This window comes from Lipophrys pholis (assembly GCF_963383615.2).
Source record: "Lipophrys pholis genome assembly, chromosome: 6".
NCBI lineage: Eukaryota > Metazoa > Chordata > Actinopteri > Blenniiformes > Blenniidae > Lipophrys > Lipophrys pholis.
The window spans coordinates 26332270-26348921 of record NC_137629.1 but is presented as its reverse complement, the minus strand read 5'-3'; the positions used below and the strand labels follow the sequence as shown (position 1 = coordinate 26348921).

At 40.2% G+C, this 16652-nt stretch overlaps 2 protein-coding genes across 3 annotated transcripts in view; one reads left to right on the top strand and one right to left on the bottom strand.

Moving 5' to 3' along the window:
- kcnip1a (Kv channel interacting protein 1 a) overlaps window positions 1-13276 on the top strand; it is a 31580-nt gene extending 18304 nt beyond the window's left edge. Inside the window, exons 2-8 of one of the 2 annotated variants that reach the window (XM_080465447.1) lie at window positions 8467-8591; window positions 9505-9574; window positions 9680-9750; window positions 10040-10147; window positions 10240-10344; window positions 10721-10783; window positions 11619-13276. In XM_080465447.1, coding sequence (XP_080321573.1) covers window positions 8467-8591; window positions 9505-9574; window positions 9680-9750; window positions 10040-10147; window positions 10240-10344; window positions 10721-10783; window positions 11619-11666 — 590 coding nt within the window. In that variant the 3' untranslated portion in view covers window positions 11667-13276. The remainder of the gene's footprint in view (window positions 1-8466; window positions 8592-9504; window positions 9575-9679; window positions 9751-10039; window positions 10148-10239; window positions 10345-10720; window positions 10784-11618) is intronic. The other variant, XM_080465446.1, reaches the window with a different exon arrangement.
- Window positions 13277-14347: 1071 nt separating this feature from the next.
- tlx3a (T cell leukemia homeobox 3a) lies at window positions 14348-16652 on the bottom strand (the record flags this gene model as incomplete). Its single annotated transcript, XM_080465068.1, has 3 exons — window positions 14348-14531; window positions 15135-15372; window positions 16226-16652. The coding sequence occupies 3 exons, from the start codon at window positions 16650-16652 to the stop codon at window positions 14348-14350; spliced, it is 849 nt and encodes a 282-aa protein (XP_080321194.1).

Here is a 16652-nt window from a genome sequence, read left to right as displayed (position 1 = left end):
TTGCGGAGTGTTTTTTTTTTAAGAGTCCACCTGTTCAGTTAAAAGTTTTCGATGGCACACGGGGTCTATGAAAACTCTGTTATACGCTGACCCAGTTGCATCTCGCCTCCTTAATGAGAGGATGCTGCAATAAAAAATTCAGTCACAAAAGCTGGTATAAGTAACGCTGCAGTCAGATAGAGGTGATTGGAAAAAATTATGAAAACATACGAGCACTTAGATCAGCAGAATTCCCACGGACTAATTTCTTTATAATGAATACCAAAGCACCTTTAATCCTATGGTGATATTGATCATGAGATTAATACCTTGAGTGGAAAATGTATTATTATAGCTCCAGTATCTGCTGATGCTAAGGCTGGTTACATAAAAAAAAACACACAAATTGAGCACATGAAACATCTTGAACTACATGATTGTCTGAATTTATTTTTGTGGACGCTTTCAGGGAAATTTAGTTTGTCATGATTGTATGTGATCAAAAACTGAAAGAAAGTATATTCTATACTATATTTGTCACAACGGATTCGTGATTATTCAATGAAACTCACTGGGCCTAAAAACTCCATGTTTGATTCATCTGCACTGGAAAATAAGCAAAAAGAGGAAGGTCACAGTTAAAAGTAAGTACAGATTAATGAATTATTTGTGTTTTGGTTCTTTATAAAAAGGAAGAAAAATCTTAACTCTGTTGATCTTAGGATGATACTGCAGAAACATTTTTCCCAAGATCATAAATCCTTCATTATTCAGTAAGCAAAGCTTAATGTTTTACTTTATGGTTTCTTAACCGGTCATACGGGAGAAACGTGCTGGAAAAGTCAGATTCACTGAAATGAGAAGAGAAAACAAAGCGGTTCATATGTTTACTTTTTGCCATTCACTTTCTCACTTGCGGTTTTTTTCAGTGCATCAGTTTTCTCCCCCACGGCTCAAAAATAAGCATGCGTGGTTGACTAGTGAGACTAAATTGCTCGTAGAGGTGACCGTGATCGTGTGTGGTTGTCTGTCTGTGGTGGTCCTGTAATGGACTGGTCACTTTTTCCAGGCTGCCTTCGGCTGCCTTCGCTGGTCCATAACTGGAGCTTGAGTTGGAGAAAGAAAAAAAGAAATGTTTGGAAAACCTTGAAATCGGTGAATTGAAACGATGTGCTCCCCGTTTCAAACCAGACTTTACTAAGAAATCAGCAAGTAGCACAAACGGCTGCATTCCAAATTTCATTTTAAAGCCAAATCTCGTACTCAATATAACCGACTGACTTATATTTAAGAGAAACATTCAGTGCTTCAAAGTGGAATCCCACTCAATAGGATGTGTTGTTTCTAAGCAGGGACTTCCCCACTGTGTGTGGGTGGTGGTGTGATATAAACACAGATGGCAAACACGTGCTAATGGACAACAATTGTTGGCTTGTCAGTTCTGTTTGCTTTGTTATATTGATTGTTTTAAGTTAGAAGCAGGTGAAAGCAGCTTTGCAGCATTAAATATTAGCCGTCTGACGGTTAAACAATCTTTTAAATGATAGGAGGGAAATTAGGTTGGAAAGAAACAGAAACATGTAATATGTGTTTGGATGACGTTAGGAATGTGACATGCTCATTTCAAAGAGTGTGTTTAATGAGATTCCTGGCTTATTTAATCAGCGCATTGCTGATTAGTGTGCATATTTGATGTCAGTTTAATTTATGCTCATTTATGAATTATTTTTCAAATCAAATTCTTTTTTTTACATGAATTATTTTCATCTTGCTTCAACACTTGACGTGCATCCGAATAAAATCTTAAAACACCGAGAGTTCAATTTAGATCTTATTTATTCAATATTGAGCTGATATATCTTAGCTGATGTTGCGTGACTGGCATGTTACAACCTACACCTGATCCATCACTGTGCTCAATACTTCTAATTAAGTATCGGATGATAATACAAAGTTGTTAATAATATTTTTCATTGATTTAACCTGTGTACTTATGATCAATATGCCACCAGTACTGGTTTGCTGAGCTGACCTCCCCATGGAGCCGTGCTCTTGGACATGAAACATGTTGTCTCAACCATGAAAGCTGTTTACAGTCTTAGGAAAAGATTAAGAGGAGAAAATAAATAAAGCAGCTCCAATTCTCTCAGGAACACAAGTGTATGGAAGTAGATGTCGAAAAGAAAGCGACAGAAGTCACATGTTCCATGGTAGACGTGTGAAAAATGCTTGGAAAAGGCAATCCTTTGGTCGAATGAACAAGCCCCGGCTGGATTTGTTACACTTGATGATCGGCCATTTTCATGTTAGAAACCCGGGGATTTATTTAGTCTGCTAATAACACATTTGAATTGTGCTGCACTCTCACAAGCAGCTACACGGCGGTCAGACCTTTATGTTATCTTCCACACTGATCCACCAATCTAAGTTAGATTGATTATCAGGCATATGTAAAAGAACTTTCCTTAAAAAAAAGAACGAAATAGTTCAATGGCAAATCATCACTTTTAGTTTTTAGTGTTTCACATCGTAACTGTTTACTGGGTCCAGCTTTATATGTCCATGTATGAATGACTGAACCAACCTGCTGTAATCCTAACATTGGTCCATGGTGTACTCCACTGTTGATGGTCCGACCGCTGTGAAAGTCAGAATCACATTTCAACAAGCCATTATTTAGAGGAATAATCCAATGATGGGTTCAGCTGTCCCCAGATAGAGACTCCAAAATTAAATTAGCATTAGTTGTGTTTTAAAAAGCAACTATTTAAAATGATGTATGCAAAGATAGTTTTGTTTTCAAGGCTGCGGGGAGCTTTGTGTTCCTCATCCCCAATGTAATCTTAAATGAGGAAACCAGATTCAGAGTCAGTTAGAGACCCAGAATATCCACAATCATCAAAGACGAAGCCGGCTAATATTAATCTGAAGTATTATTTTAGTCTGCAGTAACAAACTTGTTTTTGTAGCAGACAAGTAAAGGTTTAAATGTTCAATATTTTATTGTTGATTATTGTGATAATACTGATGCTCATGTTGTAGTCCAGAATTACACTAACTGTTGTGGTTTTTAAAAAAATTTTTGGGGGGGGGTATTTATATGGTAGGAACTATGACTCTTGCGCACCTCAATACAACTGTTCTGGACTGTCCAGCTGTCTCGCTTCAGCCCCTGCTGACGTTTTCCAGCTATCAATGCAGGGGAGGCCGCTGACTGTGTCGTGTATACAAGTTGTTTTCAGTTCACTTTGGAGAATCAGAAAGAAAATCTCCCACACATAGCAAATCAACTCTTAGGGTGACGGTGTCTCGTTTTCATTGTCCACCATTTGCAACGTGTTTGTGAAAGTAACCTGGGAGGTGGAGGTGGGAAAGGAAACAACATGGGAGAAATAGAATGAGTCAAAAACAAGACATTGTGTTCAAATGGTGCTGGATCATTAATTAACCTATACACGTTTTAAACACAATATAAAACTGTATGGATAACAACAACAACAATAATAATAAAACCATATACCAAGTTTTCTGTAATATTCTGTGGTTGATTTCTATGAATACTATTCAAAGAACCTATTTGAAGAACACAGTTGGTGTGAATCATCAATTGTGGGAATTTTCATTTTCTGTATCCGTGAAGAACATCAAAGCAATAATAATTAATACTCTGAAGCAGCTCATTGTTCATGACTTGAATAAACACAATACACACTATGCTTAATCGTCCATATCGAGTGCTGTTCATGCTAACAAGCATCTTTTCCAATGTGTGGAAAATTAAATTAAATGTGGCTCCTGCTACTAAAATTAATTTTGCTCAGCACTGCTGCTTTACCTCCAGAAGAGTAAATAAAGCAAACTTGCAATTGACAACTCTGTGGGAAACCTCCTGCTACGGCAGAGCCCCCTGCAGTCTGCAAGTCAGCACTTCAGTCTGCAAATCACAGCTCTTTTCTGCATTCACACTATTGACCACTAAAGAAAGCCCACTCATCGGTGTGGACAATGCACACAAACTGAATAAATATCCCTTTAGAATGTGTGATTATCAGTGTGTTTTAGCTTGCTATTGTGGAAAGACACTAGTTAATTAAGAAATCAGATCAAACGGTCATATCCCTCTTAGTTAAAAGTGAGTTTTCTACCAAACACATAATAAAAGCTGTCTCATGTCTTCATTAGAAGAGCTGACAACCTGGTGGCCTCTTTCTTTGTGTCTGCTGCCCCCTGCTGGTATATATATGTTACAGCAGGTAATAATCAGCAGTTCCTTGTCCTCAAACCTCACTGCAATATTTAGTTAACAGAATGTCCACAAGGTGATGAGGATGGATCTTGTTATATCACCAGGTATGTTCATCACTGATATTGTGGAGTAAGTCACACGAAAGGACTCAAGGCATGTGTGAGCCAGGAAAGTCACTTTGTGTTAAATTAAGCCTTCTGTCGCAGAGGGATGGCTGTGTGTCATGATGTCAACGATTAATTAAGCACTGATCTGCTCGTAAACACACACACACACACACACACACACACACACACACACACACACACACACACACACACACACACACACACACACACACACACACACACACACACACACACACACACACACACACACACACACACACACGCACACACAGGAAGGTGAGTTTATCATTGTTACAGTGCTTTCAGGTTGGAGCTCCAACTTAAAGCTCCCGAAAGACTGAAGGACACAATGGCTGTAACACACAGTGTCGAGCAGAGAGAGAGAGAGAGAGAGAGAGAGAGGGAGAAAGGGAGAGAGAGAGAGAGAGAGAGAGAGAAAGATGCCCACAGGGAGTGGAGAGACAAGGGGATAAAAAGACAGAGATAGAGAGAAGCAGGTGAGTACTGATCTCACAGTGGGAGAGGGCCAGATGAAGGGAAAGTTTCTCACAATGAGAGAGAGAGCTGTATAGAAGAAAAGTAGCCATTCGCATGTGGTAAAAAGCTGCAGGCAGTTCTGATTTTAAAGTTTTGAGAACATAGCACAGGAATCAAAACCACGACTAAAGACTGAAGAAGAAAAGTCAGAGACTTCAAGTTGACAACGAGGCCAGAGGAAAGAAAGAATTAAGGAAGGGATCAAAATGGAAAGGGAGGAGCAAAGTGAGAACAGCCTACATGCCATAGTCATCATCCTGCTGTGCTGTGGGGCCGTTAAGCTGCTGCACCTGCTGGGAGTCATCACTGTGGAGGGTGAGTCATTATGAACACTACCATTCAGCTCCAACTCAGGCAAAAAAACTAAACAAAACACAATATTGTTTTATTAATGTGTGGATTTCGGATAACTGGGACTCATATTTTATTCAGAAAACAAAAGGAGAACCAAAAAATTAATAATTAACAAACCGTGAATAAATATAAACAGTTAGATGCTCCTGGCTGTTTACTTGTCAGATTTCTTTTAACTAACTTGCCTGAACGCTTTGATTTGTCCACTGGCAGCAATACTGCTGCAATACTCGTTGCTTCAGCCAGTGTGTGATGCCACCCAGGGCAGAAAGCAGAGCGAGTCTTACAGCTGTATTGCACAAACTTCAAGTAATAATGGAGGTTTTTATGCTTATGATAATTTAGTTTGTTTTAACGGCTAATTTACTATTCAGTGCTCTTCATTGAGTTTTTTTTGTGCCTGAAAAGACAAAGCAGATAAACAAACCAGTGAATTGTATTCACTAGTTATGCACAACCTCTTTAATTTCCTCATAATCACGTATTAATGTTGCATAATTGCTGATATTGCCGCTAACACTCAATTGAATTACCACTGTGTAACTATTCAGCACAAGAAGACAGTGAGGAAACTTCATTTAAAGTGCTTTTTAATTAATCAGCAGCTCAGGTTTTCTCACTGTAGGTGTGGAAAACACACCTCAATACTAACTAATGGTAATTTTTTTTACACTTGGGAGTCCCTTGTCATTGATTCACTCCAGTCCGATTTGTTTACACGGGCCAACATTGCAAATTTGCTTGGAACGGCTTCACAGTCTGTGAGAAGTTCGAGTTTCTCCTCAGACCTCAGAATAATTGTTCTCTCTGTCGTTGGTATTTGTCTCAATATCTTCTTAATGCAGTATTTATACTGCTCTGAATATCACATTTTTGTTGTGGCTTTTCCATAACAGGGTTTTTTTTATTTTTATGATTATGATGGATTTTGTATAGCTTTTGAGGCATTTTCATTATCTTGAGCAGAAGACTGAACCCACAGCCGAATGTGAGGCTGGCAAAGTTTGATGTGGTGACGCTGTTGAAGAAAGTGACCTTCATCGGCTGTGGGGGCGTGTCGTGTGCCTGCATACGTGTGTGTGTGTGTTAAACAGTGTGAGGGCAGAGTGATAAGGAGCTATATGAGGACGGGCGGCTTTACAAGTTATACAAAGTAATAAAGTTGCATTGCTCCCGTAACGTAGGAATTTAATGAGTTCCTGCTGCCATGCAATAATATAATGTAATATAGGTGACAATCAAAGAGTGAGATTCCATCAGAGTGCCGCTTGCTTCAACATTACAAAGCATCTGAAGTGTCATGAGGTGTAACAGCATAACAAGAAGGTTGAAACCCAATTCACATGAAGTGCAAACAATAGCTGCCGAAACCGAAAAGGTCAGACGGATGACCGTGGGCGAATTCAGCAGAGAGATAAAAATGCTGTGAAATGCTGACCCAGGACCTGTAATTCATTGAGAGAACACAGTTGAAGAGTCCCTGGTGTGCAGAAGCTTTGCAGAGCACTAATGGCTCGGCCACACAGATAAAATAATATCTGTTTCAGGACTATTAATGTTTTAAAATCCAGGTTGCCGAGGACAAAGTGAACGTCCCACACAGTGACACTTAGAGCTGAAAGGAAGCTTTTAAAGTCTCTGGAGACCATGACCGTACCAGTTCATGTTAAATTGGAACTGCTTGTTTTCAGTGTGCGATTCTAACTGCAGATACAGGAGATTAAAGCAGAAACCCGGACGTTCTTCAGACAGGAGGCTTCTTTTTTCTTTTTTCTTTTTGAGGCAATCTGGGTGGACTTCACTGAAAGAAGATTGAAAATCACCACAACAGAAAACCAACCGAGAACCCAAAAAGACGTTTATCTTGACTGATCCACATAAATACATTAAAAACGAACATGCTTGGTATGAATGTCAAATAAATTGTGAACTTTCTCCTAACAAACTGACTTTGTTTGCACACAAACCCCGACTCAATAAAACGTTAAGTCCTGGATGACAAATTTGAAACACCAAGCGACAACAGAAGAAATAAAGTACTACGATCGTATTAATTATACTGATACTGAAAGTTTCTTCAACGTATCTTGATGAACTAAGTCAAATGTCAGCCAGTTCATATTTTAAATACACGCCACTTTGAAGTCATACAGACTTTAGTAAACAAACTACATCCTCAAATTGAAAATGTAGACCCCCATTTACCGATCACTGTCTGATACATTTGGACATGCTGATGGGATTCGGCACGACAGAACTGCATTTGTAGTTGAAAACGTATCCTCACCCATATTTTAATTGAATTAAATGAAGTTGTAACTTTTTCCGTCAGCCCAATAACATATATGAAAAAGGCCAAATCGTATCCAGGATCACGTTAGATTGTACAGGTTAATAAAGTGGCTGGTAAGCGACGCTCACAAGCTTATTTTACATGATGCTCCTCGTCTCCCAGCTTAACCAAAAGAATAAATGGATGCATTAGAGGAATATAATACCATCAGTTTATGAAAATGATAATGGGACTCTCAAATGTGGCTCAATCACCCAACCATTACTCTGAAAAGATTTTGATTAAACATAAAATCTTGTTATTCAAATGCAAGATTTTTATCAATCTTTTCACTGGTGCAGCTTTTTTACTACTATACATTATGACCACTTTATCATGTTCTGAATTTTCATCTCTGCGTGTATTAAATTATGCACACTTAGGACAGTATGCATAATTATCCAACTGAAGATTGCTTCTGGGAACTTGTGCGCTCGTACAAATGTGCAGATGAGCGTCTGTGAGAGAGAGAGAGAGAGAGAGAGAGAGAGAGAGAGAGAGAGAGGTCATCCCGATTTTGAACCGTCATTTTCACCTATAGTCACTGCATTTGTGTGTATGTGTGCGTGTGCGTGTGTGTGTGTGTGTGTCAGAGTCAGTGGTGTGTCCTCTCTCTCCTCCCCCCCAGCGAGGAGAGTAATGAGTTGTTAATGATAGGGCCGCTGAGAGGAGAAACAGAGCTGTTAAACTGACCTCTACAGTTCTGCACCCACCTCTTTCATCCTCCCCGCCTCTTGGTTTGGGTGTGTAATTTAGACTCGGTTATACGCGAGTTAATTTCCCTGCAATTATGTGTCATTTCTTCTCCTCTTCACAAAAGCCAGCTTTTGTTTTCTACGTCTGAGCTGTAATTACAAATTTGCGTCTTCTTTTGTTTTCGCCCCTTTCAGACAAAGCTGACGATGACTTGGAGATGACCATGGTGTGCCATCGACCGGAGGGCCTCGACCAGCTCGAGGCTCAAACCAACTTCAGCAAAAGAGAGCTGCAAGTTCTTTATCGAGGATTCAAGAATGTGAGTGACGGTGGTACCAGAGCAAAGAGAAGAAAAACCTTCACTCTCACTGGATTTATCGCCTCATTCACCTGGATGAAGATGAGGACATACTTTAAATAGCACAGCCCCTTCTGTTAGGCTTGTTTGGAAGGATTTCTTGTGAAATACTTTCCTTATTGTTACAGGCAATGGTGTGTCATGTAAATGGTCTCCTGCAATGTGTCTACTGCATTTATAGTTGTGGCACTTTGTCATGCTCTCTCTAGATTATTTAAAATCAGGATTCAATGTCAGGTACATGGCGGAGGGCATAAGCTCTGGCAACGATTAATTATGACTCCCAATCACAACAACAACAATCTCCTAAAAGGAGAGGGCTTTTTTAAACATACCGTCTTTATTTGTAACTACACTGTTTATTTTCATGCTTCACTTGCATAGTGGAGTAGTGGTTAGCACTCTCAAGTCCCAGGAAGAATGTCCAGGGATGAAAACCAGGTTTTATCAGAGGGTCTCGCTGTCCAGAGATTACATGTTCTTACAGTGTTTGCATGAGTTTATTTTCCAGGTGTCCCGGTTCCCTTACAAAGTCCATAAACATGCATCTGAGGGCGATTGTCGACCCTTAATAGAATGTATGTTTAAATTGAGGATGTTTGATTGTCTCTCTGTGTTTGCTGTGTGAAGGCCCAGTGACACAGTAGTCTCAGTGTTTCAGTGTAATTGTACATCCCTGAATTACTGAATGAGACAATAATACCACACATAAGCTATTTGGAATGGTTTTGACTGCTGGTCACATCACATTAAAGTTAACATCAACTTCATGTGTTCTTATTGCCCTCAGACTCAAACGGCACCTCCGTTTGACTTGTCCCAGAGGTGATATCGTCTTGGTTTCTCTTATTTCTGTGTCCCTCTCTCTTTCCAGGAGTGTCCGAGTGGGGTTGTTAATGAGGATACCTTCAAGCAAATATACTCCCAGTTCTTTCCGCACGGAGGTAAGAAAGTGTGCTGGTGTGTGTTGTGGTTTGGTTGATGTGTGTACCCAACTTTGCCTCTGGACATTTCTTTTTAACAAACTTTTTTTTTATCTCCTCCAACAGATGCCAGCACTTATGCACACTTCCTGTTTAATGCATTTGACACAGGAAATACAGGATCCATAATGTTTGAGGTATATTTTACCCTCATATTTTAGGCATGTCTGCTCACTGATTTTAGATTTCATACTTTGTGTCTGGGGTCATATCCGTTAAAAGTGTGAAGCTTTGTTTCCTCTAAGATTACCAAAATTATATGTAAAGACAACAGTAGAAATGAAAATATCACCGTGAGCCCATAGAATACCTCAGCATAGATTGTACTATGAGCAGCATTCACATTGACTTCTTACCTCAGTCAGTGTATTGAGGTTTTAAGGACCTCATCCTCCTTTACTCAGTGTGCAGTTTTCTCTTCTTCAGGACTTTGTAACCGCTCTGTCCATCCTGCTGAGGGGCTCCATCACGGAGAAGCTCCAGTGGACCTTTAACCTCTATGATATCAACAGAGACGGATACATCAACAAAGAAGTTTGTGTTTCTGCCTCGATCTTAATCAGTAATCCTCTGCAATTCTTTAAAAAAAAAATTGTGCCTCGTTTTTTTTCTGCTCCATTTCTAAGGAGATGACGGACATCGTCAGAGCAATATATGACATGATGGGCAAATACACATACCCTGTGTTAAAAACGGACGCTCCCAAACAGCATGTGGAGGCCTTTTTTCAGGTACAAAAGCCTGATTCCTTTATTTATGTCTCATCAAACCCGACAACATAAACACAGATGAGAAACTAAATATAGATGAGTTAATGCTACATACATCACACATTTAGATGCTGTTCTTGCACCTCAGGAGTACGATAAAATATAAAAAAACTACTTAATTTAACAGATGAAAAGCCACCGCAGTCAAAAAGTTGACTGATGATTAATAGATTCCATGACATTTCTATAACTAACATTCTCACGGGGAGCTTACAAATTCGCCACTCGCTTTAGTGATGTGTGTGTAGTCTAGATATTTGTTCAGAAACTGCATTTCTGTGTTAGAATCTGACACTTGGCATAACAAGCTTGACGTCAGATGTGCCTCTTTCTACAGAAAATGGACAAAAACAGAGACGGTGTGGTCACTCTAGATGAATTCCTCCTGTCCTGTCAAGAGGTACTTTGTTCTTTCTCCATTTTCAGAATTTTTGTAACTTTCATGTTTTGATGTGGTGCAGGAGGTTTGCAGAATGCCACAAGATAGAGTTATTACCTTGTTTGATATGACTGTCCATGGTGCATATCCGCGCGCCACAGCGAATTAAGAGATTTGTACATTTCCCTTATGTTATATTCCCTTTCTGGAGACCTGCTGGCAGTCGGATTCGAAACAGTGAACTTCCACTTATGAGCTCACTTTAATCACCTTTCGGAAACCACTGCTAGAAGGTAGCAGGCATAACTGTTATCAGTCTGAATCCTTGTACCATTGAAAAAGAAAGAAAATTAAATCATTAAATCAATTGTGTTGATTGATTCTCAAACGCTCCCACTTTTACAGGTCTCACTGCACAAACCATGAATCAGGATCCTTTTAAAATATATAATTTATTCACTATCAGTATTTGTTTACTGAATGAGCATTATGGGTGTTTTATGGGCTTTGCCTGCCCCCTTGTGGCCAGTAGATGAATTTAAAAATGATTTTTGGACTACAGTTGGTCTCACAGTACACTCCTCATTGAAATACATAGTGATTGTTAATGTCAACGCAATATTGATGTTATAGGAAATTATATAAGTTTGGTTTTTTTCTATTTTATGAAGTCATTATTGATAACGTTTATTATCCATCCATTTTTTTTTTTGTAAACTTGACCACAATCACACATATAGTATGAAGTAAATCTTGAAAAGTTGTCTAAATTTGTTCAACTATAACTTATTGCCACTGGTAGTATTTATAAGATGCTTGCTTGAGAAACAGTTAATTCGCCTTCTTCTCTGTACAGGATGAAAACATCATGAGGTCTCTACAGCTCTTTGAAAATGTCATCTAGACAATAAATATGGGGGAGATGTTGCATCTGACAAAAGCACAGCACAATGAAAGACAAAGAAGAAGAAGAAGTAGACGAAGAACGGCGTGAACAGGATTCTGCAAAATAAAAATAAAAATAAAGAAGGAAGCGCTTCACATGTGAATGAATGAAAAAGGAAGCTTGACACGGGGTGGCAGTGGGCCACAGAACCATATGGAGGGCATCTTACTGTAACAAATCAATGGCGACGAACCACCACTGTTTTTGGAAACATGTCCTCTCGACTTCATTTAACCTTTCTGTAACCATTTACCTCGTCTACATTTCCATTGCATTTTGCTGATGTTCCGGTATCTTGGACTGTGTGTAAATACTGCTCCCCTCCGACGTTTTCTCAAATAACTCTCTATATTACGTAAATTGTTCTCAAGCGGGACAGATTTGGCTGAAAGCAGCTCAGCAGCGACACCAAACAAGTGCACACTTTCCTCATCCGAGGCTTCAAGAATAGCTGTTTTCATTACGAACTTCTGTGTCAGTGCAAGAAATATGAGCAATATTGTGACGCATGCAAACAGAGGCCTTTAAGCAGATTTAGTGTATATGTCCCATAAAAAAAAAAAGAAAAAATCTTGGTGGCAATATACTCTACTTTTTGCAGGAGTGTTAAATTTTCCAGACACCTCATCTTCTTCAGACGTCGTGTAAATTCAGACTTGGGGCCTGCACAAGGTCAGCAGAGGTGACCGTGAACCCCAGCTGCCTCACGACAGTTTTACGTCTCGGTACAGTCTCCAACAGACTTCTGAAGTCCTGCTCCGTGTTCCAGTGGTGTTCATCGATGTTTGAATGTTGTATCGACTTGCCTGTAGATATTTAACCTTTGTGTTTGTGACTTCTTCTTACTGTCTGACATCGCTCACGTCTGTCTGTGTTTTTCGATTTGGACTTCCTGTCTGTCTGTCTTTCTGTCTGATTGGATCTAAGTCTGTAAATTCTCCTCCGCGACATCTTTGGGTAGAATCCAGAGGTTTACTGGCACACAGACGGAGAGCAATACAGAGATGTGCATGCGTTTGTGTCTGTGTCGTCCTGGTGTTAAAGGTCCCGTTTCCTTCAGAGTGTCATTTATCAGTTTCATTTTGGGGACACGACGGTCAGTCCAGCCGAAGTGACCGTGTTTTATGCCCGAGAGAGAGTTTAGTCTTCGACTGTGTGTTGCGTGTGTGTTACAAACGTCGATCTGGAGTGACCACGCAGCTGTACACTGTGAGGGAGGCCGGCGAGATAGAATAAGACGGGAGATGAGTGTGAAGACCTTTTCACTGATTCTGGAGGAATGGAAAGCCATGTTTCAACCAAGAGCCATCGTGAAAGAGAAAGCAGAAAACACAGATTTAGAAAGGATTTACTGTCACACCCGCTCACTGTGCTACCAAGAGTGTCATTAAAGTGGCTGAGTGTGCTCTATCGCTCCTCTGAAAACGTACCCGGACACACCTTCAAATAGACTGACAGACAGGACAGATAGACAGGCATACAGACAGACACTTACAACTGTCAGAATGAAATAATGTGTGTATTGAAATATTGTATAAAATCATTATATTTATCAATAAACTTTTCAGAAATAAAATGAACTCAAGTCTGCTTTTTTTTTTTTTTCTTCTCCCAACTTTGTCGCTTAATTTTTTCTTTTTTTTCTTTTTCTTTACCTTGATATTAGACAACAGTTTGTGAAAACCTTCAAATAATTTCTATGGCACGTTGTAAAGAGCAAAAGCAAAAAAGGTCACAAGAACAGTTTATACTGTTATTTACACATATACAAGTAAAGTACAAAAAAGAGATGTACACTTGTGCCTCAATCAAAACAGACACAGGCTACAAATGAAGCATGACAATGTGCATATGTAAGAACTTCACCACCGTCACTGAGCATGCATCACTGTCCTTTATTCCTCAGCTCACAGCCTGACTCATGTTTCCTTCAACATTCCCCCTGTCATGATGATATCTACACTCCTACTGCACACAACAGTACTTTTTTTTTTTTTTAAACTGCATTTTAACACTGTTGTTGTGGCCAAGGTGATACGTTGTACCTGTGCACATGTGCATTTTAAAATAAGAGGAGCTGAAGTTTCAAGCACCAGTGAATCAGATGTATGTAGCGTTTTTTTGATCGTACAGAGCAGACTTTGTCAAATCTCATCAACACTCACTGCAGTTTCTCTTTTTGTTTGGATGTTGAAGTCCTTAAAGTCAGGATGGGCACAGTTTGTTTCAGATTAAAGAGAAGGTTGCATTAAGAGAAAACACCTTCAGTAACATGAATTTTCTGTCTCTGTCGATAATTTAGGACCTTTTCCAAAGTCAGTACATACACCCCCCCCTTCCCATCTTATTCTAACAAACAGAATAAGATGATGCATAAGAGGACAATCACAAGTAGAACAAGAGAATCAATGAAAACTCCTCCTGTTCTCCAGAGCTGCAAACTATTGTCCAGCAAAGTCTCTGTGTCAGGACAGGCGTCACTCACCATCACTTTAGGTCCTGTTTTACGAACATCCAGTCAAATGTGTGTGACTTTTTTTTCCCGCCCCCATCCAGAGCGACAACACAAAATCCCACGCTGCAATATTTTATTTTATCCACCCGGGCAGAGCAGGGGTGACGGACGGGGAGGTCTGTCTCTATTCCCGTTCCTCGGCCCAGGGTTGGAGGTTCTGCAGCGCGTACAGGGAGGAGTTGTGGGCGCACAGAGGATCCGACACGGCGGATTCGCTGAGGGACTTCTGGAGGGCGGACTGCTGCAGCTGCAGGATGAGACGATTGGCCTGCTGACGCTCCGCCTCTCGCTCCTCGGCTGTCTGCCTCCTGGAGGAAAACATACAAACACACAAAAAAGATGGATTAAAAATATATATTAACAATAATGATAGTAAAATAAAAGAGGGGCAAAAAAGAGTGAACATTTGTGAAATTTCTCAAAGATTACATCAAATAGTGACGAGTTCTTGGAATTAAAAAATAAATTAAAAAGGTTATACGGTGATTTGGGAAGAGATTTAATTATTAAACTTCGACTGTAAAATTACAAAAATAAAAAATATAGTTTATTATTTAAAATGAGTCATAATGGGTTGTTCTATAGATTTAAAATAAAAATTATAATTTGAGCTACAACTATACGAGATGTACTGTTTTCATTAAATTCTTAAATCACCAGCAGTATTTTATTTCAGCTTTTCTTTTGGACCTTTTTAATGTTCGTGATACTTTTCAGAGATTTTTCATTGTAGTTCCGTGTCGTCCTCAATTACCAGGAAATTACGCACGGGGTCAAAGAGGGGAAAAAAAAAGACAACTTTCTTTGAAAAGGATGTTGTTCTTTCTGTTACACGGTCAGTGTTTTGGGTTGCAATGTGGCCACAGTGGAAGTTAGTGGTGACGGTTTCAATCAGGACATTTCAAACCCACCTCCACTTGGTCCTGCGGTTCTGAAACCAGGTTTTGACCTGTGCGTCCGTCATCTTCAGGCTCTTGGCCAGAGCCGCCCGCTCGGCGCTGGCCAGGTACTTCTGCCGGTGGAAACGTTTCTCCAGCTCGCAGATCTGCACCCTGGAGAAGGAGGTCCGGGGTTTTTTCCGCTTTGGGGGCGTCCGGTTCTGGTACGGGTGTCCTATCCGCCGTGTCACGGCGAACGGCACCAGAGCTGCTGCGGAGAGCGGGGACAAGGACGCACCGGTAAGTTGGAATATGAGCGTTTACACAGCACCGAACACACTAATTTACTCCTCATTGTGTTTGGAAATTCAAGGCCATATATCAAGCGTATCGTCCTGTTTGACAACATTTCTCTACTTTTACTATTTAGGCCTTATGTGAGAAATATGTTGTTTTATTTACTGTGGATGAAAGCATTTTACACGAGGGCATTTATATTAGTCTTGGTCGGTTAGACTAAAAAGGATCATGTCTGATCTGATGAAAGAGAAGACAGAAGGCCTTTTGACATAACGACTGTACTATTTTATATTTTAAAAAATTAATTAAATTAAATGGAACAGTTATGAAACTTATATTTTGTAATTAACGTATATACTAGAATACTTTCCTAATATTATATTGAGTTCATCTTTATACAGCTCAGTTGTCTGATTTACTTTTCTTTTTTTAAAGTCATCTCTAAACTACTGGATCAATAATATTCTAGGTAATTTTCAGAGTAACATTACATTTGGGACAATAGCTTGTTTCTGTGTGATTTATTGAAGTATAAGAATATGATTATTCTGGGTGTGTTTTGCTTATTCACCCAGTGTAACATTAAATATTTAGTTCAATAAATACAAGATGAATCATCCACATGGACACTGGCATTTTAATACGTAATAATTATTTGAGTAAAGTTGAAGGATGCTGCACCATTATGCATTCAAGTTATTAATTAGTAACGATATTAATTGACTGTAAAGAGAAACAAATAAATATGCACAAGTGTGTTTGCACTTTTTCCACTTTATGAAATATTAATAAGGGGAAAGTCTGGGCTTTAACAGCCGGCCTACCTGATATTCTGTCCTTGGCGAACCTGTTTCCAATCCAAGGGAAGCACAGACCTCCAAACCCCGGAACGGCGCTCTGAACGGGGGCCGCGGGCCCCGGGGCAGCGACGGGTCTGTGGGCTGGGACTCGAATCACCCCCCGACTGCCCAAACTCCTGCTCTCTCCGTATGAACCTGAAGCCTCCACCGGAGGCATTATCCCGGAGAGGGAGATCGACAGCGCGGTGTACGAGGGCGCGTTGGCCCCAGTCGGGCTTCCTAAACTGTAATAGCCGTCCCCGCTGCTCACATCCGATCCAGTCTGTCTCCCGGCCGTGCGCCCGCTCTCCGGCTCCGTCCCGGCTCCGAGAATCTGGTCGATGCCGAAGCTGATGGGCTCATGGTGGGCTGGTTTCGGGGGAGGGCTCGGCGCGCTTGGTGCTTGTTCCAT